General features: G+C 36.7%; 1 protein-coding gene across 1 annotated transcript in view; it reads left to right on the plus strand.

The window, feature by feature from the left end:
- Window positions 1-8,740: 8,740 nt before the first annotated feature.
- LOC127501559 (potassium voltage-gated channel subfamily KQT member 4) overlaps window positions 8,741-25,262 on the plus strand; it is a 62,109-nt gene continuing 45,587 nt past the window's right edge. Inside the window, exon 1 of the mRNA XM_051873587.1 lies at window positions 8,741-10,284. Coding sequence (XP_051729547.1) covers window positions 9,983-10,284 — 302 coding nt within the window. The 5' untranslated portion in view covers window positions 8,741-9,982. The remainder of the gene's footprint in view (window positions 10,285-25,262) is intronic.

Here is a 25,262-nt window from a genome sequence, read left to right on the forward strand (position 1 = left end):
TATTTGCTTATTAATGTTTTAATAATAAAGGTTTTTATTGTCATTTGTCTCAGTTTGTCGACTCAGCTCATGAAAACATAAATTAGTCAAACAATACATTATTAATAATAATTCTGCGACTCGGAAACGACATTTCTTGTTGATATTCTCAGATGCTCGTACTATCAGCTCATTCTTCGGTTTTCGGCTCCTCTTCGGGAAAAAGTCGGTCAGCTGTAGATCCACTTCGAATCATTCGGATTTGCTGATCAGAACTAAACGATTCATTCACGAATCGGACAACGCTATAGCACGTGGATCTGTCAGGTGCGTGAGTGTTTGCTGTTGTCACATATCGTGCAAAATCACAAAAACAAACTTAACATTTTCCATCTTTTTCGTTTATGTAAAAATTAAACGGCTCAGTCACGGGTCTGTCAATGAGCGCTAAGCTTTGAGAGGTCAGGCTGCATTCCTTATCCGGCATAATCTTGAAAGGAAGGCGTGATTAGGGAAAAAGAAGTGGAAAAATAAGGATGTGCAGTCACCCCATACTTTCAGCAATTCCTATAAACATCCTAAACGTTTTAGAATTTGAGAATATGTTTTCCTGAGATATAACCATTTTAAGGTAGGCTGTAATATTTTTATTAACTCCCAGAAACAGGACTGGTGGTGGTTTTGTCATTCTTTCATTTTATAAAAATAAACTCTTGACTTTTCAAAAGTCTATAGCACACAAACAAGCCTACACTTCCTGTAAGTGGTGTCAGGCCAGGGTTTCACTTGTGGACAGGCCTAATCGTCTTATGCAGTGAACAATTACTGCATTAATGGGTACGGATTGGTTCTTAATATTTGAGATATGAGGCCCGGTGAATATCTGTACCTAATCCTGGTATGACTTGGATTTATTAACTCTGTTTGTCTTGGCTGTTGAGTTTCTTCAGGTCAAGGAATCATCCAAAAGATTAGCAGAGACTGGTCATGAGAGACCATGAGAGATTTGTTAATATAACAGCACTCTCAAAATCATGTACAATAACTCATCTGATGTAAGACATTGCAATGGGTGTTACATGTTTTTTTTATTGTAGCCTGACACCTTATGCCAGCTTATTGTTGTCATCGGGAAAGCACTTCTAGCTGTTTGCTTGGCACAGCCATTGTGTTGATAGTTCAGACACCTCATCATACCAAAGGGGAAACCCAGCGGATCAGGCTTCAACTTTGGATGTGGTTCTAAATTCCATCACATGACCTTCAGTTACTTCGGATCTCTTATGCTGATTTATTACTGTTTTTAAAAATAAACTTTAATTGAGCGTTATGATGGCAAAATAAAATGTAAATGTAAAAATAAGGATATGAGCATGAAAAATTAAATATCTAATATCGACCATACTGATAAAATCCGAAAATCAGCCCATAATAATACTGATATATATATATATATATATATATATATATATATATATATATATATATATATATCATAATAATATTATGTTATATTATAATACATATATATGTATATATAATACTGATGTATAATAATGATATATCATGCTTTAAACATGGTAGATTCTGGTTTTCTCATTCTATGTACACGCAAAACATGACTTTGTCTGTTTTCATTACATTATGATGGGAGAGGTGTTAGTTACCATAGCACACTTATTTTTAGTAAATTAAAGGGGACTTATTATGCCATTTTAGAAAGTCTTGATTTTGTTTTTGGGCTCTACTAGAAAAGGTTTTCATGCTTGAATGTTCAAAAACACCTCTGTTTAGTTCCTGTCTCTATGAAGCCCCTCCTTCTGAAAAGTATATTGTGCTCTGATTGGTCGGCTGGACCAGTGTGTTGTGATTGGTCAGCCGCTTCAAGCGTGTTTGGGAAATGTCACACTACTAACTTAACCAGGCCCCACCCTTTATTTAGCATGTGCTTTGGGTGGGAAAGATTTAAATGAGGAATATTGTGACGTTCCCAAAAGAAAACTCGACTACAATCGAGGTGTCTTTGTGCTCTCTAACTTGCTCAAACAGCAACATTACACACTAATGAAAGTTGAAAATGTAAACCAGCATAATAAGTCCTCTTTAAAGTAAAAAGCCGATGGATTAAGTAGTTGGACTCTGAACCGGAATCTCAGTAGTGCTGAATTATCTCGAGGATAATCCTGTGTTTTCCCTCCGTTCAATTCTGGAATCTGTGAATGACTGACCCATTTGTTTTGAGACAAAGCTTTAGCAATCTGGCTCTTTACAGGTTGCACCCATGTCTGAAAAAGCAAAAACTGGTCTCAGAATCTGTTTCTGCAGAATCTTGTGGACCGGTTCAGATGGGGCTGCAGTGCCGCGGTCCTCGTGGTTTGGGTTTATGCTTTTTAAAGCCGTAGTGTCTGGGGGACTGAGGTTGAGGTTGCACAAAGTGACACAAGAGGGCATGAACTGGAGAGCAAAGTATTCCTCTTGTTACTTTCTGTACTGCACATGCGATCAATGTTTTAAACATAAGGATGGTTAAGGAGTTTAGGCACAAAAGGCCTTGCATTTGGCTGAGGAAAAGGTGTCTCAGCCCTCACAGGTTTGTCAAAAGGTCTCTTTCATTCAAGGTACTGGAAACACACCAGCTTGTCCTGCTCAGCAGAAGATACATACAACCGTGCTACTGTTCCAGCCTCTGGCCTGCACTACAGTCATGACATCATTTTGGAAAAGGAAGTACTATATTTGAAAGTTAGTTTAGGAGAGGCAGGTTTGAGACTAGCCACAGACTGCACTGCCCACAGAGTATAATTTAAGTTCTGTGAAAAGTATTTGTCTAGTCATAGTCCAAACGATCTCAAGTTCCACATAGTTCTGTAAAGGTGTTAGGTCTTTGTTACATTCTTTTACTTCCTTTTTCATGTCATTAGCTGAATATCATACTTCTCTTAATATGAGAGTATGCTATTGACATCTCCTCTATTCATCTATTGGTTAATGTCTTGTCGTTGGTTGTTGTTCGTTGTTCTTGTTTAGTCGGTGGTTGTGGTAGATGTGTCTTGTGAGCTTGTTTTCCATGTGTTTGCATAAATTCTTCTCATGTCTTCCTCTTATCTTTTCTCTAGTGTTGTTTTAAAGTAGCTTAGCTCTTTTGTTTGTAAGTTTGGGCTGTTTCTGAACAGTTTCCTGTTCATAAACATAAGGGTTCACTAGTGGTGCGAGAAATGAGGCTTTTCCAAACTTCAAATCATTAGAACCAATTGCTTTGCAGAATAATTTTGGTAACACTTTACAATAAGGTTTAATTTGTTAACATTAGTTAACATGAACTAAGAGTGAACAATACTTATACAGCTTTTATTAATCTTAGTTAATGCACTGTAAAACATTTTCAGCTGTTAAACTTAGAAATGAAAGTTCACCTGCTGCCTTAAAAATGTGAGTTAACTAAACATAAGTTAACTCAACTTGAAGATAATCTTCACAAATAGTCAAGACAATGCATTATTTTAAGTTTAAATTTTAACTTAAAGTAATGCGTTGTCTTGACTATTTTTGAGTTGAAACAAAGCTTATTTTCAAGTTGAGCAGCAGGTGAACTTACATTTCTAAGTTTAACCAGCTGAAAATGTTTTACAGTGTGCTAATCTCAACATTTACTAATACATCTTTAAGATCAAAAGTTGTGTCTGTTAAAGGATAAGTTCACTTTCAAATGAAAATTTCCCCAAGCTTTACTCACCCTCAAGCCATCCTAGCCATCCTATGACTTTCTTCTTTCTGATGAACACAATCTGAGAAATATTAATAAATATCCTTACGCATCTGAGCTTTATAATGGCGGGATCAAAAAGTATGAGCTGAAGAAAATGCCTCCATCCACATCTATCCATCATAAATATATTCCACATGGCTCCGGGGGATAAATAAAGGCCTTCTAAAGCGAAGTGATGTGTTTGTGTAAAAAAAAAAAAACGATATTTAACAAGTTATGAAGTAAAATATCTAGCTACACTTTCTTCCTAAGTTGAATACAGAAGGCGGTCTGGCGGAAGCTAGATATTTTACTTCATAACTTGTTAAATATGGATATATTTTTTACACAAACGCGTCGCTTCGCTTCAGAAGGCCTTTTTTAACCTACCAGAGCTATGTGGAGTACGTTTAATGATGGACAGATGTGGATGGAGACACTTTCTTCAGCTCATACTCATTGGTCTCGTTCACTGCCATTATAAAGCTTGGATGCGTCAGGATATTTATTAATATAACTCCTATTGTGTTCATCAGAAAAGAAGAAAGTCATATACACCTGGCTTGATAGTGAGTAAAGCTTGGGGTGATTTTAAAGTTGTGTAAATGTAATTGATTTGAAATGTAAAAAAATTTTTGTAAATGTTTTGACAACCCGATCTCCTGATAAAACACCTGTTTTTACAAGGATTTCATGCAATTTTTTTTTTTTTTTTACCATTCACATTTGCTAAATATGATTGGATTTCAATCAGATATGCACAAAAGTCAGATTTGGACTGACAGTCTGAACAAAGCTGTAGGATTCATGTTCAGACTGCCAACAAAAATCAGATTTTTTACATATCCATATCTTATCCAGATGGGTTTTTGAAAGTCTTGACAGCAAAAAAACGCAAGAAAGTGGTTTGAAATGCGATTCCAATCAGATTTTTGTCTCAGTCTGGATGCTCTGGCTGCTCAATTCAGATTTCAAACTGTCTTTTGCGTCACTCTTAACGCGACACACAACGATAACGTCAAAACTGTTGAAGGAAGTATTCATATGGTGTTCAAATGGTATGTCTGATTTGAGACAAAATCCGATTTGCCTGCAGTCTGAACAAAGCCGTAATTCACAACTCACCTTAGAATTAACACCGTTGTAAGAAACAAAAAGAAGTATTGGTGAACGAATATGAAAAAAGAAACAATTTAATAAGCCAAACAATATTTTTGGTGTGGGAAACATTGCTGAGCAGTCGTGTTCTACAGAGCAGAGCGGAAGTGAGGGCCTGAGGTCCTACCAGTCCTGCTGATGTGTGTGTATTTTTAAATTCTCCTAATGTCCCTCAGTGGGCGTTCAGTCTTGGATAACACAGTGCTTTTTGGGACGTGAGTGAATGTGTCCTGTGAGTGTGTATATTTATGTGTAAAGAGCTCTAAGTTTTCCCATATCGCCTCACAACATTTGTTGTGTATTTGCACCCATGCACAAACAGAAGATGAGAAGGTGTTTATGTCTTTCAGTAGATTTGTCTCAGCAGTGACATTTGGCCCTCAAAGAAACGGCTGTTTCTCCTCTGAGTCCAGTGACCTTGCCCAGCTGCCGTGTGTCATCAGAATTCAGGGCTGGTGGTTTGGGATGCTTATGTATCAGTCTGTTTTCGTGTTAATTGCTGGTGTTAGGAGGGGACTCTGTTTGTTTATGTGTAGGTGGACCCTGAATGATCGATTCTCTCCTGTGAAACGTTTGAAGTTAATCCTGTGAGCTTGCTGTGGCTCACCTGCACTTACATAAGGACTAAACGGATTATAATTTAAGAAATTATATGTGATTAAGTAAAACCGAGCTTGGCCTTGTCATGTCATATTCAGATCTCCATACTGGTTTCTTTAAAGGGTTAGTTCACCCGAAAATGAAAATTCTGTCATTAATCACTTACCCTCATGTCGTTATACACCAGAATGAAAGTCAGTACACCAGACTTTCATTCATCTTCAGAACACAAATTAAGATCTTTTTAATGAAATCTGAGAGCTGACAGCCTACACAACTACCACTTTCAAGCCTCAGAAAGGTAGTAAAGACATCATTAATGTCGGGTTCAGACTACACAATATTTTTTGTCGGTTATGATAGTCACTGTGTCAGATTATACGACTTTGACTCCTAAAATCCTGTCGTGTTGTGCACGACAAGAAACATGTCAGACTACACGCTGCAACCCGACCATTCATCGCTTGCCGTCTTTAACCATGTTCGAGCTGTCATCGAGAAGGCGGGACTATCGACTGACAGAAGGTGCCGTGAGCGTAAACAAACAATGGCTAAAAGTGTGTTTTGCTCTGTCTTGTTGTTAGAAAAGCCCAAAAGTGGACACATATCTGGATTGCATGGATATTTAGATTTCCTCCAAAGAGAACTGAGGTAATATATGTTTTATATGTCGCGAGGAAACATCATAAACGCGGGAGTATTGTTGCCATAGCTCCACAAACATTTCCTCCATTGTAAAATTCCACCTAGCAGGAACGATACCATTGTCTCTCTTTCGTTTTGGCATGTTTGAAAGCATGTAGGCGCTTCTGTGCTCCTATTGGCCAGTCACACATGTGACTGAAAAAAACTTTCTGTCATGACATTGTGAAGCATCGCAGACGCAGCATTGGCTGTTGTCAACTATGACACACTACACGAGCTGAAACGATCGAATCTTGCGTCCCGCCGCCTATTGTCGTTTACGAATACCCACAACACCCTATGTCAAGCAAATCGGGGCAAAATCTGGCTAAATCATGTAGTCTGAACCGGGCATAAGTAATCCACGTGACTACAGTGGTTTAACCTCAATTTTATGAAGCAACGCAAGTGCTTTGTTTGCAGAAAAAACATAATTTACCACTTTATTTACAAAACATTAACCTCCAACGTGTGTTTACGAGAGCAGCACGACGCATGTGTGTTGTGTTGAAGCAAGAGCAACCATTGTTACATGAAGATTAATACTTTGTGTAAATAAAGTGGTAAATTATGTTGTTTTCTTTTTTTTTTTGCGCAAACAAAGCACTCGCGTCGCTTCATAAAATTGAGGTTAAACCACTGGAGTCACATGGATTACTTATGCACGGTTCAGACTACACGATTTTAGCCAAATTTTGCCATGATTTGCTTGACGTAGGGTGTCGTGGTTATTCGATAAAGGATTAGTTTACCACCACTTTACCACATGGATTACTTTACCACTTTACCACCTTTCTGGGGCTTGGAAGTGGTAGTTGCGTAGGCTGTCAATGAAGGGACAGAAAACTCTCAGATTTCATTAAAAAGATCTTAATTTGTGTTCTGAAGATGAACGAAGGTCTTATGGGTTTGGAACGACATGAGGGTGAGTAATTAATGACAGAAATTTAATTATAAATTTAATAAAATCGCCAGTGTTTTTGATCATATTCACAAAACTTTCATGTCTTTCAGAATATTTTGTTGTATGAATATGTAAACAGTCAATATGCAGAGGCTTTTAAACAACAAAAAACAAAATGCTCGTGATTGTGCGTAAACAACATCTATCCACTCCTTCTGATTTACGCAGATCTTCTTTGCTTGTTTTTGGATACTGAGATGTTTCAGAAGATCCGTAACATCGCCACCTACTGTCTAACAGTGAAAACACGAATTGCCAGAAAAACTTGTCGGTTTCAGGGAAGTGTGGAAAGAGTTAATCAGTAAGGACTGTAAAATGATCAATGATGAACATAACTGCACGCTTGATATTCATTTCATTTTCACTGCTATTATTTATTCATTTGATTATGGTAATATGATTGCATTTACATTAATGCATTTGGTAGATGCTTTTATCAAAAGCAACTTACATTGCATTCAAGGTGTACATGTTATCAGATCATGCACTTTCTAGAATCGAACATCACTAATGTCAGGTTCAGACTACACAATATTTTTGTCGGTTATGATAGTCACTGTGACTTTAGCAATGCTCTACCACATACAGCATCCCTGAGCTGCAGGGATGCTGTATGTTTAAGCGCTTAGACTATCTTTTGCCTATCTTGTTTCATCTGATGTTGAAAGTACCATCTTCTGTTCTGAGAAATGTCTGAGCCCTAAGTATCATAGTACTCAGCTTCTTTCCAGACAAAATGGATGGATAATGTAAACAAAATAATCCATTTGTTTATCTTCATGTTTTTTTTTTTTTTTAATCCTCGCTCATTTGCACACAACATTTTCGCTATTCATCCCACAGCTTTAAAAACAAGCGTTTAATGAATGTGCATTGAAATGTCATTAAAACAAGGGGTTCACTGCGAAAGAATGTTGCAAAGTTGCACAAGAGTGCATTCAGGGAATAAAGGGCTTAAGAGGCGAAGGACTAATGCATTCCACGGTTGCTCTAAAGCATTGCATATAGCGGCAGCCGAAGCCATTAGGACGGTCTGCATAAAATCACATAAACTAAATGCAAGGTATTGATTGTTGATGTCCCTCTTCTCTGCTCCATCATCAACCATCAACACCACATAACTTACACATTAATTCTCAAACTTTTGCACGCATAGTTTCGTGCAAAATAAGAGAGTGATTTGAGACTATTACTATTCTTATTTTATATTGTCCTAATGGGTAGGTGACACATGCAGACAATATTGGCATTTAGTGAGGCACATGTCCAGAGCTTAGAATACTGTACAGCACATCCCCAGCACCTGTTCAAGAGGGTTAATCTTGGCCTTGACATCAACAAGATGGCCTTTTGATTGATTCTTTTGATATGACTGAGTGCATGAAGTACATTGATCCAGTATGAAGTTGTATATAAATGTTTAATGATTCCATAATGTGCGACACAACTTCAGGGAGGTTTTTTTCTGTTGTTATTATTTTAAGGGTGAAATTTGTTTAGGTTTGTTGAGGTAAAACAGAAAACTGAATCCGTTCAGCTAAATTTGGTGGCGGTGCCAGCCATCCCTCCCTCTCCTCGCGTTTATCCCGCTCTCACTTTCATCATCATCGCGCTCCGCGCAGCACGTGCCGGTTACGCACTCTGTCAGTCCACACCGTTGAGCGTCTTGGACTGTATTATATGTCACGGACTTTTGGGACAATCTTGAAATGACCGAACTACAGTCACGACTTTGAATTCATCTCACACGGACCCGCTCCGCTCCTCCCTAAAGAACCGAAATAAGCGTCGCGCGCCGGAGGGGGAAAACCGGGCATGTCGTTTACTTCTAAACGTTTCTGCTGTGTGCTTAGACAGTATTTGTCGGGAAAACTTGAGTTATGGGATGCTTTTGGCTTTTTTTGTGCCGCAGGCTGTGTTCCAAAACTTTTGAGTAATTAATGCGCACGTTAGTGTCTCACCATGAAGTGCTCATTGTCCAGTTACGATTTAAGATGAAAATTCAGCTGAAATATTCATATCAATGTGGAGTCAGGGCTGTATGGACGTATCTTTGTGATTAGTGATAGCGGTAATGAGGCTTTTCGACTGTATCACCTGAAACAAGCCACTTTTGTTCACTTGCAGGTTGTAGGAATGAGCTTGCTGTCTTTTAAAGGGATGACATGTTTTTACGTTTAATTAGTAGGCTAAATGTGTTACATACCCTAATACTAATTTATTAGTATAGTATTATTTTTTTTCTGATTACAACAATCACTTTTGTTTAGAAAAATATTTGATAGAGTAAGTTTTGCTGTGTAGTTTGGTTTGTTTAATATTTTTAAACGCTTTTCTGCTTAATCGGTTATCGGTTGTTTAGCATCGGGTCTCGCGATAACTTCTAAAAAAAAAATAGCGTCCAACAGCGATATTACCGGGAACAGGAAACAAAAGTGTCCACAGGTAAATTAATTAATTTTTTATTGTTATTTACACAAATTATTAAAAAAAAAAAATGTATGTAATAGACATTAATTCTTAAGTGCGATGTTTATAATTATCGTTTGTCAAGATTAGCGAAGAATTTAGAATTAGCTACAGAGACTAATGCAACTAAACAGGTTATTTAAGAAACATTATTATTATTAAATTCATTCATTAATAATGCATTAATTTTGATTATATTCTCAATAATAAACAAGCGTTTTTATTATTGTTGTATGATAATTATTTAGCTATCATTGTGTTAGAAATCAGAAATAAAACATCAAAAATCAGCTGTAGGAAACGTAATACAAATAATCATTATCGGTCGTAAAAACAAACTGTATCGGTATATGGTGCACTAGTTTGCTTGTGTAAACACAATAATGTTGGGTAGCCCTTCAAATAACGGAGGCATTAGGATGCTGGCGCCCCCTGCACCCAACGATGACAGGCGGGTCGAGTTTGTGGCTCTCACGGCTGTTCACACTGAAAGAAGCGAGCCGTCCACCCCAGAGCGAGGACACCCGTCTCACCGCACCGGCTTACTGGGCACGCCGCTGCCGGTGCCACCGGGGCCGAGGGCGACCCCTTCTGCCTCCAGCAAACGCTACAGAAAGTTACAGAACTGCCTGTACAACGTGCTTGAGAGACCCAGAGGATGGGCATTCATCTATCACGCCTTCATGTAAGTCACCCACTATCAAACTTTTTCTTTATTTACAAAGTCTTAAGCTAAGCAAGAAGCTTGCTGATAAATGAGCGTTAATGACTCCAAGGTAATTTGCTCACACAAATGGCCCACCTGCCATTCGCTCACCTGGAGCCAGTGACGGTCGGTCTCTAATTCTGAACAAGCTGAGTCAAGATATTTTCCTATTAGGTGACCCTTCTTCCAATAGACCATATCATTTCAACATCAGCCAAGATTGATTTTCGTCTCTCACAATTGGATTAAATTCCCATGCTGCGTTCTTTCAACAAATCAAGTTTGCTTGAATGGGAGAGCGCCGTTTGACATTTACAGATGCGTTGTATATGGCTTTAACTTGGTTGAAACCGTAAAATGCCTTGGGATGCTCTAATACAGCACATTATTAAATGTTTTATTCATTGTTACTGATTGTGTTGCCAACTAAAAGGGCCGAGTATAAAGAGCAAGTGCTCAACCATACTAACTTTGACATTTGTGTATTCAGAGTTAGTTATTATCCCACTTCTCTTTGGTTGAGGGTCCCAGCTGGTCCCTATCCTGAAATAATCCACTATATCATTGTATTTGACTGGTCAGAAGCTGTTCAGGTTGTTTATGGATGTCTGTGACTATGTCTGTATTAATTTTAGCCTGTTGCAAAAAAAGACAGGTGGGTGATATCTTTTAAATTAGTGTTGAACAGTGTGTACTGTATCTGTGATTATATTTACATTCAGATGTATTTCTTTCCTGTAGTGTGAGTTCTTTTTAAGAAGGCGTTTTTGACCACTACAGTACATTGTTTTTATCCTCTCAATGATTATTAAATTAAAGCAGAGAGATAGACATCAGCTTTATTCTCTACAGTTTGAGAGCAGAAGGGAGCTTATCAGAGTCTCTCATACCTCCGCCTGTCATTCATCTCCCTCAATCAAAAGCACAACACAGGCCAAATCACAATTCACTGATCTCCTAATGAGTGCTTTTTGTATTCAAGCCCAAATCTAATTGGAAATTCCAAAATAACTTGTAATCGCACAGTTTCAGGGAAAACAATTCAAGCTTGGTTTTACACACACACACACACACATATATATATATATATATATATATATATACAGTTAAACCAAAAATTATTCAGACGTTTTTGATATATTTTTACTAGTGGGTGCAGGACACTATAGTTCATTTATGTAAGTGAGGATAGCAAAATAAAGTAAACTGTGACATATTATACCCAAAAATTCTTCATACAGTGGACTACCAGTAAAATTGATAAAAATTTGGAACCAAAACGTTTTCAGACACTTTGACCTGACCATGTTTTGCTTAAGTGTTATCTGACATAATTAAGATTAATTTTTTCTGACACAGTTTAACTCTGAGATCTTATCCAATTTTATTACCATTTTTTTAAACTATAGTAAATAAACTGTGTTAATGAATGAAATGTTCAAAGTGTCTAAATACATTTTGGTAAGACTGTGTGTGTGTGTGTATGTATGTATGTATATATATATATATATATATATATATAATATATGTGTGTGTGTGTATATATATATATGTGTGTGTGTATATATATATATATGTATATATATATATATATGTATATATATATATATATAGGGTGAATTCTGGGTAATTGGGACACTTTTTGCCATTGAGATGAATTGAAAAAAGGTGTCCCAATCAACCTGAATGACATATTGCACTACAATTTCACCACATATTGCACTTTATTACACTTTCAGGGGATACTTCACTCAAAAATGAAAATTCTGTCATCATTTACTCACAGAAGAAGATATTTTGAAGAATGTCGGTAACCAAAAAGTTGATGGTAACTATTGACTTCCAATAGTATGGAAGAAAATACTATGGAAGTCAATGGGATCCATCAACTGTTTGGTTACTTAATATTCTTCAAAATATCTTCTTCTGTATTCAGCACAAGAAAGAAATTAATACAGGTTTGGAACAACTTGAGGGTGAGTAAATGATGACAGAATTTTTCATTTTTGCATGAACTTACCCTTTATAGACAACATGATTTGCTACTTGCTACTTTTTTTCACCTTTACTATTAAAACATGACACATTTCCAGATAAAACAGGATATTCAGTGAGAAAAAAGGTAGGGTGGGACTTGATTTTATCCACTTTGAATAGCACGTGGAAAGTGGGCGTTGAATATCAGAACCAGATAGAATGGGATTTTCCTAAAACAATGCTTAATGGATAAATAGTGCGTCCTAAGTGAGGTCAGAAGAAAAGGAAACTTATTTCATCAGAAGTTATTACAGTACAGTTTGAGAGTAAACAATTATATGCAGTGTCATTCACTGTAAGACCAGGGGTCAAAAAGTTCATAAGATAAATTGTGAGAAGTTCATAAGAATAGAATAGTTCTTAAAAAAGTTCTTGAATATCTTTTTCTTAAGAACAAAATGAAAGGCTTCAATGTTGTATGATTGTATATAATCCTACTCATGAGGCTCACTTGTATAATACAACAAAATCACTACTTAACTTTACACTTGCAAATCTTAGCACAGTAGGAAGTACCAGACAATCGTTTTTTAGTGACGTGTATGTGGCGTGTGATAGTGAAATGACATTAACTTTCATAGGAGAATTTGCATGCTAGATGATAAAAGGAAAATCTTGTAGTAGTAATGTCTTATATGTGACTAGTGATATTTTGTAAAGCTTAATATTTAAAACAGCCCTCAAAATTCATTAAACATCTTAAAGACTGTTCTTAAAGGAGAATTTTAAACTTTTTTCAGTTCTGTCTTTTTTATTAAGGTTTTTATTAAAGTTATAAAATAAGAAGAAATAGCAGTTAAGAATGATTTTATTCTTAAGAATGTTTCTTGAATCCAGCCCCAGGAATGTTTTAAGTACATAAATATGGTCAATTCTAAGTTCATGTTGAGTTTAATTGACGCAGATTTTGGTTTGAAAGTTCAAAGGTCACTAAAGTTCCCCTACTAAGTCTAGCCTCAACAACTGCTTCTGTAAAAGTTACATCAAGTACCTTTATACCTATTCATATCATAGCCTTTAAATGTGTCGAGTCTCTGTTTTGGTCAACCTAATAGAAGACCTTTTCCCCATGAAGAGAAGCTGTCTGGTCTGGCGTGTTTCACCCCAGTGTAGTTTAAACAAGTATAGCTGTCTCTAAGCCACTGCCACCATTTGTTTACACCATCTATGCTGAGCACTCTCTCCCTCTTCCTCTCTCTCTCTCTGTCTCTCTCACACTCACACAAAGGGCAAATATATAGGGTAATTTTAAAGGGGTCCTGTTATACTTTTTTACATATTCACCTTTCTTTAGTGTGTAATGTTGCCGTTTGAGCATGAAAAAGGTCTGCAAAGTTACAAAGCACAAAGTCCCTCCAGCGGGAGTTATTCTCTATATCAGTGTCACTGTTTCTGAACTCTGTGAAACGCCTCCATTGTAGTCTTGAGTTTTCTTCCGGGAACGAGCACGTCACAGTATTCCTCATTTAAATAATTCCCGCCCAAGGCATATGCAAAAAAAAAAAAAAAAAAAGGTACAAGGCCTGCTTGAGTTAGTTAGTAGTGTGTTGAAGTTGAAACTCACAGTTATGGTAAAGGGGCGGGACATTTCCCAAACACACTCAAAGCGGTTAACCAGTCACAACACACTGGTCCAGCCGACCAATCAGAGCACAATGTGCTTTTCAGAAGGAGGGGCTTCATAAAGACAGGAACTAAACAGAGTGTTACTGACAGACTAAGAAAAGAGGTGCTGCAACAATGTGAAAAATGTGTTTTTTGAACATTTAAGCTTGAAAGCCTATTCTAGTAGAGCCCAAAAACAAAATCAAGACTTTGTAAAAAGGCATAATAGGTCTCTTTTAATATACAGTATTTAGAGTAAGGTAAATTTAGCAAATTTGACATTTTTGCCTGTTCATAATGCTGGTCAGGAATCATGGGATTAATCCCAATTATTTTTGATGGCCATATTTTTTGTTTTTCTTCAGGTTTATACATCAAATTCTACTCTTAATGTTGGGTGTTTACTTTCTATAAGGTGTCAATTTACAATTTTTCTCCGTATAAATGAAAATATATAGCAGCCTTTATATTTCAGGGGGACAGTTGGGGGTCAGTGGAAGCCAAAATATTGCAAAAAACTTCCTTATACTATGATCTATGCTGACACACACAGGTTTGGCTCAACTATGCTTAGATTCAGAGAAAATTGAGAGTGAAAATGGATAAATTCATACTTTTTTTTAATCTCATTTTCGATTTTGCCATAGTTACTGCATTTGCTTTTAGGCCAGATTAGTTGACAAACAATGATTATTGTGTGAATTTCTAGGTTTAGGAAAAGATTGTAGCACTCGGAGGTCATCTGCATATAAGATATCTTGAAACCGAATACTTTGTTTTGACACGGTAAAAACGTAGATGTGCATTCTTATAATAATAATTGTCTCTTTTTCCAATGAGTGAAATACAGTGAGGAGCTATTAACAGTACCTGACGTGTCAAGGTTACGACTCTCATGTTTCAGACACCTAGTGTCTGATTCTCTGAGCAGTTTCTATTAGAGTCTGGGCATGTGGCATGTGGATGATGTAAATTCTGCCAATTGTATAGCATTAGTTTCTCGATTTAACTCGTATATAGTATGCCATCCGAGAACAGACATGACATGGGCATCCATCTAACTAGATGTTGTCAGACCAGATGTGATCAACAAAATTTTAAATGTCTTTTAGACAAATCTGAGTAATTATACAGTTTGTATGTAACTGGTCCTACTCGACCCGTTCCGAGCGGGTTTCAAACTGGTGTCTCCAGTATGGGAGGCGGGCGTGCTAATAAGGATGCTAAACACCACAGCCTCTAGTGTCAGTGGAGTGATGTTTACACGCACAGCTCTTACTAGCTAGCCTCCATTACACTCACCCCCCAAACCTCACTCCCATCCAGGTCATGGCACCAAATGTAACCAGTCCTACTCGACCTGCTCTGAGTGGGATCCAAACCAGCTTCTCGGAATGGGAGGTGGGTGCTATAACAATGACAATAAAGAGCGCAGCCTCTAGCGTCCATTGCTAGCGCACCTCTTGAGATCAGGGGAGTGAGGATTACATGCACAGCTCTTACTAGTTTGCCTCCATTACACTCACCCCCCTAAACCTCACTCCCATCCAGGTCACGGCACCAAATGTAACCAGTCCAGCATGGGAGGAGGGTGCTCTAACAAGGACATTAAGAGTGCAGCCTCTAGCGTCAGTCGTTAGCACGCCTATTGAGATCAGGGGAGTGAGGTTCACATGCACAGCTCTTACTAGTTGGCCTCTGTTACACTCACCCCCCTAAACCTCACTCCCATCCGGGTCACGGCACCAAATGTAACCAGTCCGGCATAGGAGGTGGGTGCTCTAACAAGGACGATAAAGAGTGCAGCCTCTAGCGTCAGTCGATAGTACGTCTATTGAGATCAGGGGAGTGAGGTTCACATGCACAGCTCTTACTAGTTGGCCTCTGTTACACTCACCCCCCTAAACCTCACTCCCATCCGGGTCACGGCACCAAATGTAACCAGTCCGGCATAGGAGGCGGGTGCTCTAACAAGGACGATAAAGACCATAGCCTCTAGCGTCAGTCGCTAGTGCGCCTCTTGAAGCCAGGGGAGTGAGGTTTACATGCACAGCTCTTACTAACTGGCCTCCATTACATGTACAGTCCTATGACAAATTCAAGATACTTTAGATTAGAAGCATACTGCATGACTCAGGGAAATGAAGTAGCACATTGATCATTAAATTGAGACTGCAATTAAGCAAGGGGTGTAATGTCTTGATCGCTTAATTAGCTCTGCTCTGTGAGGCTGCTGGAGGCAATGTGTTTCTCTCATGGTACCTTGTTTTTGGCACAACAGTTGTGAAGAGCTGCTCAAAGAAGCTTTTTCGTTCTGATTTCACGCTCAACACTCTCGCTCTAAAGCATAGCAGTTAGATTTTTAAACATGCTCTCTAAATTAAATGCTAGGGAATGACGTGAGATGGTCAAGATTCCGAATAAAGCCTCAGCAGTGGAAAAGTTGTGTCTAAAGGACAATTGGGATGGGATGATTAGATTAGCTTTCTAACTGACATTTGACTTGGGAGTGTCTTTTATCTTAAAGTGGCCATTATGGAAAGTTAATGTGTGAATAAAATTAAACAAGATATTACATTACAGTAATTATATTATATCGTCACAGTCGAGCGGAAACCTTGTGTCTCCATTTTTCGTCATTTTTATTTTTTCATAAATCATTACTATTGGTCACCCTTTACATCTGTCTGTGGGTTTTGCAAATATTTAACCAATAAAAAGCAAGTAAGAGCTTGTGACTAAATCTCCATTGGATCCATAAAACTTAATTGGATCTTCAAGCTGTCAGTCAAACCTCAGAACTCTAATTATGGAGTGTCTCTACTTGTTTGCGAGAGTAAATAAAGAACTGTTTGTTTGAACGATGTTCTGGCTGATGTTTTATGTATTTGAGGAGCAGAGTGTTTTAGTCTAGCATTTGTCGTCGGGTCACAGCCAATACTGTCTTAAATAGCCTGTGCGAAGCACTTCATCTTTTATAACATGAGATTTTGGCCAAATGACAGAAGAAAACTGAGCTTCCACATAGCTACAAAAAACTTTATAACCCGTAAGTTGATGAAAAGGTAATGCAATGCACTTACTGCCTCAGATGCGGCCGTTCTAATGACGGATGAAACATGTGAATGTCTGACACTCGCTGGTCAAAAACCTTGTAACTCCATTTAAGCTTGATTTTGGTGAAATGTTAATAATAACCATATATAAAGTCACATTATCAACATATTTTTTAATTTCCTGAAAAATAGCGGTTTTGGACATAAAAGCTTTCTGCCCGACATTATATTATATTATATTATATTATATTATATTATATTATTATATCATACTATTATCAGATAATATAACAACATTATATAATAATGAATTAAGATTAATATTACTACAATGACAGTTGTGAGCATCTGTTGTTGTTTTGTTTTTGTTTGTTTTTTTTCTACTTGAACCACCAACTCCTATTTTACACAGAAAGTTGAAGGTTCACCAGACGACACAACAAAAAGCAAAGCTTCAAATACAATATTTGATGTATTTAAAGCTCAAAATATTTGAAAAGTTTTCTAACTAGGGCCTGGTTTCACAGACAGTGCTTAGATTAAGCCAGGATTAGGCTTTAGAACAAATTAGGACATTTAAGTAGCTTTTTAAAACATGCAAAAAAAAAAAAAAAAACATTACTGGTGTGCATCTTGAGACAAAGTCAAGTGCAAGTCAGTGCAAGTTGCTTTTAATGAAAACAGCTCAAACATGTATTTTAGTCTGAAACCGGCCATAAACGTGTCAAACATTTCTATCAAAAATGGGATGAGATTAGTTGGAAAACATATAGGTAATTTACTCTGTAACTTTCACTGAGGTTTCCTGAGAAAAACAAAAATTCGGTCAGGACTAAAATCACAAATTACATCAGTGGAGAACAAATTTACCTAACTTTCCTCAGGGAATACTGAGGGACAAAAATGCATTGTTCTGTCCGTGAAAATGGAGCTATTACACACAAATCAGACAGAGAGGACACCTGCTGCTGTTGCTGAAACAAATTCCTCTCGTGACACTGAGCCATTGCTAGGACACAAGAGGAACACCGTTAGTCCTACACGAATGGCTGGTAGCCTGTAAAATGTTTATGCATGGGACAGGCTTCTTTTTTTATCACTCTCGCACTCGCCCCAAATTAAGATGTCTTGTCAGAGGTTAAACTTACAAGCTATCAGAGTGTTAGAGATGGGGGTCAGAGGTGAATGTACATAATGTACACAGGTGGATGCCTGGGATGCAGCTGGAGTTTTAGCAGGTCAAAGCTGACCTTTGGTTGCATCCGTTTTCCATAGCACCACATATAGAAAATCACATGCTGTTTTCAACATGCCCCGAGCAAACACAAGGGCTTTTCAGAGTCTTGGACTGTAAATCGGTGCCAGGAGTTGTTAAACAGTCTTGAACTGAAGAGGTGAATAGCAGTGGTTACAGACGAAAACATCTTCATACCTCCAACAGCCCCCGAGTCACACTTCAACCTCACCGAGAAATTAGGCAATAATTGAGCTCTCATTTTGTTAGATGACTTCCCTTTTTATATCAATGGCTTTCTGTCTGTCTTGATTTTATTTTGTATTTTTCATGTGGATTAATGGAAACAGCTTTGCAGTTTAATGTAATAAGGATGCAATGGTGTTGGCTGTTTTAGTACAAAAAATGTACGTAGCCAAAAGAGAAGGAAAATATGAAGCTGAGAGAACCAGAGGGAAAAGTGAACAGGCCTGCATTTTTAGGATTCAGTATGTTTTGCAGTTTTACCTATTCTTTAACTTTAAGTAGTCAGCCAGAAATAACAGCTTGTCCAGAAGTGGTGCTCGGTCTCTCAAAGTGCTGCGAGTTTGAGTAAGTAAATATATAATAAAAATTGCGCTCCCTCGGCACAAACGCATAGCCTCGCGCAGTGGAATTGCGTGTGTAAGAAATGCTTTTGTGCTCGTAGTGCTGTTATGCTGTTCAATAATGCATTTTTGTGCTTTTAAAGAAATTACGCAGCAATCATAAATCCAACGGGGATAAGACCCTCCTCTCCTGGGAAGGTCGTTGATTTTTTTTTTCTGTGGTGGCCGTGACCTTGTCAAGTCTAGCTGCTGACCAGAGGGGCCACCAAGACTTTTGGGATACGCAGCATTAAGGATGCCGGATTTGTATTAAAAGGCCACAGACAAACTACAGATAGTTTGTTCTGCCCAACTCTGGATGACAAGGCAATGATTTAATACACATGCGTTAGCAGGCTTTTAAACAGAATAATGGCAGACACTTTTCCAGAGAGCAGGGTGAATATGATAAAGTGTGCTGAGTGATACCTTGCATTGTATTTTTAGTTTCAAGTTTGAGTTTTTTAGCGTTTTAATAGTTTTCTATCTATAGTTTCTTATTTTTACAGTTTCTACACAAAATGCTGGGTTGAAAATAGACAAACCCAGCGTTTGGGTTAAATGTTTGTCCAACCTGCTGGGTAGTTTTATTTAACCATACTATTGTTTAAAAATGACTATATGGCTAGCTGAAAATGAACCTAAAATAGGTTGGAAATAAAAAAAATCATACACATAATTACTAGAGGCAGCAATAATAATCAAAAGGTGAACATTTATTAGTAAGCATAAATGTATATTGTTTAATTATTATTCATTAAACTTATTATTAAATGTTAAAACATGTTTTGGGTTCATTTTAAGCAAGCAATACAGTCATTTTTAAGCAATAGTTGGGTTAAATAAAACTGCCCAGCACGTTGGGCAAACATTTAACCCAACCGGTGGGTTTGTCCACACTCTAAAAAACACAGGGTTAAAAACAACCTAATTCTGGGTAAATATAGGACAGAACACATGTTGGATTCATTTTACCCAGCAAATATGGGGTTGTTTATTTACCCAGCATAATGGGTTGATTCATTTTCTTTTTTTTTTGTGCTGGTTTGCATGATAATTCCTTTATTTTCAATCATATTTTATAGTATAGCATATTTTATTTAGTTTTTATTACATATTGCCTACATTTAAGCTCGTTTAACAAATATTAGAAGTAAAAATTAAACATTTAGAAGAAATTCAAGTGTAATGGACCAGCCTCTGTTGTCCTGTTTCCACCGTAACGGCGCTGGATCTCACGTTCGGCGGGTGAACTAACTTTAGACCGCCGCCTGCTGCGTTTCACTCATAGCCGAAAAATGCTGTGACTGACTCCATAACCTGTCCATAAATAATCAGTGTACAATTCTGAGAACATATTTTAACATCCTAAGTATTTATATTCTGTATCTATTTGAATAAAATCATAAAATTTTATGCAAGGCATCAGGCGTTTCCATCACAGGAAAAGACTGACGCGACACTCGTTTAGGTGATTCACAGCGTGCCCCTGTATGTAGCTTTGCATAAAATTAAATGATATACAGAACAATAACGAATTTTTAGATAAAATAAAACATACACAAACCTGTATTTTACCAAAGACATGCACCAATTTGACGGAGCTGCACTGTTTCTCCTGAGGAGCTCGCAAAAAGCCCTCGATAAATAACTCAACCCCTGGGATTTTATGTCTGAGTCTGACCCAGGAGCTGAGGAACACAAAAACTACCCAAACACTGGAAAAATAACCCCAGAAATGACCCAAATGGCTCAACCCAAGACTTAAAATAACCCAAGATTTTTTAAAGTGCCTTTTCAACCCAACTTGGGTTGTTTTTAACCCAGCATTTATTAGACTGTACATGTGTCCTGATTCCAGAAAATAACTATCAGTCATCTTTCAGACTTTTACAGCATGGGCTTATGAGAGCAAATACGTTTAAATCCTCATTATTTATAGATGAAGGATTGAGATGGATGCAACTTTCACAGTACAGTTCCTTTATACAAATCAGATGAACTACAATCTGCCTAAGATGGATGTTGTCCAGACTGGAAGTTAGGCTTTTAGAATAAATGCTATGTTTCTTCAAGTCCCATATTTTATATTGTTAAATCATGTGGTGATCCATCACAGCACCAGAATTGTTTATTGAATATAACTTTCTGCTCAGCATATTCATTTAACCTGCTCATGACTTCAGTGTTGCTTGTTTCGCATTAGCCAGCTTTATTGGTTAGCGTCAGTGGAGTGTAAATTCTGCCTCATTAGAAATACCCAATATTTATTTATCACTCTCCATTCCATAATATGCTTCAGCAGTGTATTATCTCTTTTTCTCACACCACCTTTAATTTACGCTCAAGCTACGGCACTCCCTCTCATGCCCATACTACTCCATCGCAGTGCCTATCCACTCATTTGACTAGCGGTAATAAGGTGAATTAGGTGGAAGAAGAGGAAATGCCTTTTGAGTCTTTCTGCCAAGTGCTATAGTTGAGGGCACATTTATGATTGATTATGAAGTACTTGTGAGTGGACTATAGCTTCAGGCCTTTGGCCTCACTTAAGTCTCATTACTTAGGATAGTCCAATCCAGGATGAAACATAGATTTGTCTGATTTGTTTACAATCAAATTTCCAGTTTTGTGTTGCCATTTGTTCTGTTTTTAGTTAGGTGTTTCACAATGACTTTTTTGTTTGTTTGTTTGTTTGTTTTTGTTTTGTCATGCTTTGTCGAAACGGGTAACACTTTAGTATAGGGAACACATATAAACTATTAACTACGACTTTACCCTCAATAAACTCCTAATTTACTGCTTATTAATAGTTAGTAAGGTAGTTGTTAAATTCAGGTATTGAGTAGGATTAAGAATGTAGAATAACGTCATGCAGAATAAGGCATTAATAATATAGTACTAATAAATAGCCAATATTCTAGTAATATGCATGCTAATAAGCAACCAGTTAAAATACCTTAAAATAAATTTACCTTGAAATGTTTTGATTTCGTTTCGTTTCATTTTTGGTTTTGTCCTCTTTTGTTGAATTGTTTTTCTTTTTTTGTCATGTTTTGAATTGTTTTGTTTTGATAGTTTAATTTTTTGTTTTGTCATATTTTGTTGAATTGTTTTGATTTTGTTTGTTTTTTTGTCATATTTTAAATTTTGTTTTTGATTAGTTTCATTTTTTGTTTTGTCATGAAATGTTTTCAATTGGCTGTTTTGTTTCATTTTTTGTTTTGTCATATTTTGTTGAATTGTTTTGGATTTGCTTTTGATTAGTTTAATTTTTGTCATGTTTTGTTGAATTGTTTTGATTTGTTTTTTTTTGTTTCCTTTTTTGTCATATTTTGAATTGTTTTGTTTTTTAATACATTTCATTTTTGTTTTGTCATGTTTTGTTTTTTCATGTTTCAGTTAGTTTTGTTTCCATTTTTTGTTTTATGTATTTTTTTTTTGAGGGGGGGGGGTTAGTTTCAATTACTTGCCTTTTTTTGTCATGTTTTGTTAAATTGTTTTAGATTTATTTTTTTTTAAGTTAATTTTTTTTATTTTGTCATGTTTTATGTAGTTAATTTTTTGGTTTTTGGTTTGTTTCAATTAAGTGCATTTGATTTTTTTTTTTTTTTTTTTTTTTTTTTTGAATTGGTTGTTTTGCTTTGATTTCTTTGTTAGTTTTGTTTCATTTTTCCACGTTCCATCTAGTTTATTTTTTGTTTTGTTTCAATGAGTTTCATTTTTTTGCCGTTTTTTTCTTTAATGATTTCCTAAGTTGTATTTTAGTTTCATTTCATCTTCTTACAAAACATTTGACTCCAAGGCTCTTTGCGATGGTGTCGTTATTTTCTCCTTCAAGGACCGAAGGCTGTTGCTCAGCAGATTGAGTTAAATGAGGTGTATGCAGGGAATGCTCTCTTTATCTGCATTAGTTCACACTGTTTATTAAGGCTTTGAGTGACTTCATTATGTCTCATCCTCAGAGGAACTACATCCAGAGGAGGCTGGAGATTACTGCTCCTATGAAAGATGTGCTTATTTCTCAGTTTTATTTTTTTCCAGCAAAAATGAGATTATCATCACACTAATTAGATTTTATTAGAATGTAGGAGGTGATTATGCAGGAATCACTCTCACAGCCTTTAGATGTCTGGGTGGTAGTCCGGTACACACTCAGGAAATGTGAGGGGGAGTTTGCCTTTTCCACTCAAGACCAAACGTGGGGAGTTTTGTTCTGAATTATTTGACCAGTGAATGTTGCATGATCCTTCCCCAGTCACTCCTCACATCTTTGGGAATGCTTGCATGACGGGAAGCTGGCACCAAACTGATGTCTCTTTCAGTACCCTGCCACATTCTGTACATGGCGACGCGTCCAGTTGGCACTGCTGGCTTTACTCAGGTTCCTGATAAATTTATACCAGTGGAAGGTTATTCATTGCTAATGTAATGTATGTGTGTGGAGAGAGAGAGAGATGTTTTTTTTATTTTGTGTATCCATGCTATGGCAGCTGACAACACCCAATTTTTGAGAGTGATTGACTAACAGACCAAAATAATTTGATCTCAGAATCTTAATCAGTAAGATTATATATGGTAACATTAGTTAACACGCAGTAGTTTTCATGATAAAATATAATACAAATATAGTTATGTTAATTTATACATAAAATACCATTCAGACGTTTTTGAAAGTAGTCTCTTATATTCACCATGTCTGCATTTATTTCATTAAAAATATAATTTCTATAGTCCTCTTCAGACATTATACTAACTATTCTGTCAACTAACTCTCATTAGAGTATTAGTAAACTGTTAGGTTAGGGTTAGTAGAATAAGTTGACGTAGTTGAAAAGTTACTTCTAGTCAGTCGAATGTCTGTTGGGAGAATCAAAATATTAAGCACACCATCTACTAATACTCTAATGACTGCTAGTTGACATGTAGTTGTAAAGTTATTATATTTACTGTACTATACTTACTATAGTTAGTAGAATGTCTAAAGTGGACTATCGAAATAAAGCGTAACCAAATATAAAAATAAAAAATAGCAGCAAAAACAGTTGTTTTAAATTGTAATAATATTGCACAATATTACTGTTTTCTATATTTTAATATATTTTAAAATGTCATTTATTCCTGTGATGTAAAACTGAATTTTCAGCATCTCTATAAAATGCTGGGTGAAAAACAACCCAAGTTGGGTTAAAAATGGACAAACCCAGCGATTGGGTTATATGTTTGACCCAGCCGGCTGGGTTATTTTTATTTAACTCAACTATTGTTTAAAAATTACTTTATTGCTCGCTTAAAATTAACCCAAAATAGGCTGGAAATTAACATTTATTATATGTTGAATAAATAAAACATTTATTAATAAGTTTAATAAACAATAAATAAATAAACATTTATTAAATCGCAATAAGTTCACCTTTTGATTACTGTTGCCTCTAGTAATTATGTGTCTGATTTTTAATTTCCAACCTATTTTGGATTTATTTTAAGTCAGCCATATAGTAATTTTTAAACAATAGTTGACTTAAATAAAACTCCCCAGCAGGTTGGACAAACATTTAACCCAACTGCTGGGTTCGTCCATATTTAACTCAGCTTGGGTTGTTTTTAACCCAGCATTTTTTAGAGTGTAGTCTTCAGTGTCACATGATCCTTCAATTTTCTTTCTTCCATCAAACACATTGCTTTTCTCCATACAATGAAAGTTAGAAAACTTAAAAATAGTTCATACAACTTCAATTTCAAATCTCATTCATGTGTTTGCCTGTTCAAATACAGGATGTCATGCCAGGATTAACATCTGTGCTGGAAACCATCATTGGTTTTCATGTCTTTCATGTATTGTGATGCAAATTTTAATGTGCATTTTCAAACAAAACAAAGACAAAAATCAGTTAAATAGGTGCAAGAGCCATTGCAGTGAAAGGTATCGTGATGCGGTGGTTCGTCCTTGTGACAGAGCGCCGGAGAAGAAGTCCTGATGCTGTGTATTCATTTCTCCTTTCGGGGCAGAAATGTTTCCCGCGGGACGACCTGTCTCTCCCAGGATGTGGCGCAGCGGGTTTTAAGTTTCCAGGATAATGACGAACAGGAGCTTGTACGGTTCTTCAGCTGATAGTCTAGTGTTCGCACTGTACAAACGCTGACTCAGGGTTAAGATTGTGTGCATTCTGTGCTTTGTTAGTGTTCGTTTTCCCAATGAATCATGGTGATTAATTACCATGTTAATCTAGCAAGTGAATAAATGTCAGTCAAATCTCTGCTTTCGCAAAGTCGGCCTTGCTTAACAGATTTCCTGGAGTGAGTAAATAGTAAAGCAACCATGTGTGAAAACTCTCAAAAATCTTTATTTGTGCAACCTTCGTCATGTTTATCAAGTGAGGAATGCAGTAACGCTTTAGA

Source organism: Ctenopharyngodon idella, chromosome 19, assembly GCF_019924925.1.
Source record: "Ctenopharyngodon idella isolate HZGC_01 chromosome 19, HZGC01, whole genome shotgun sequence".
Taxonomy (NCBI): Eukaryota; Metazoa; Chordata; class Actinopteri; order Cypriniformes; family Xenocyprididae; genus Ctenopharyngodon; species Ctenopharyngodon idella.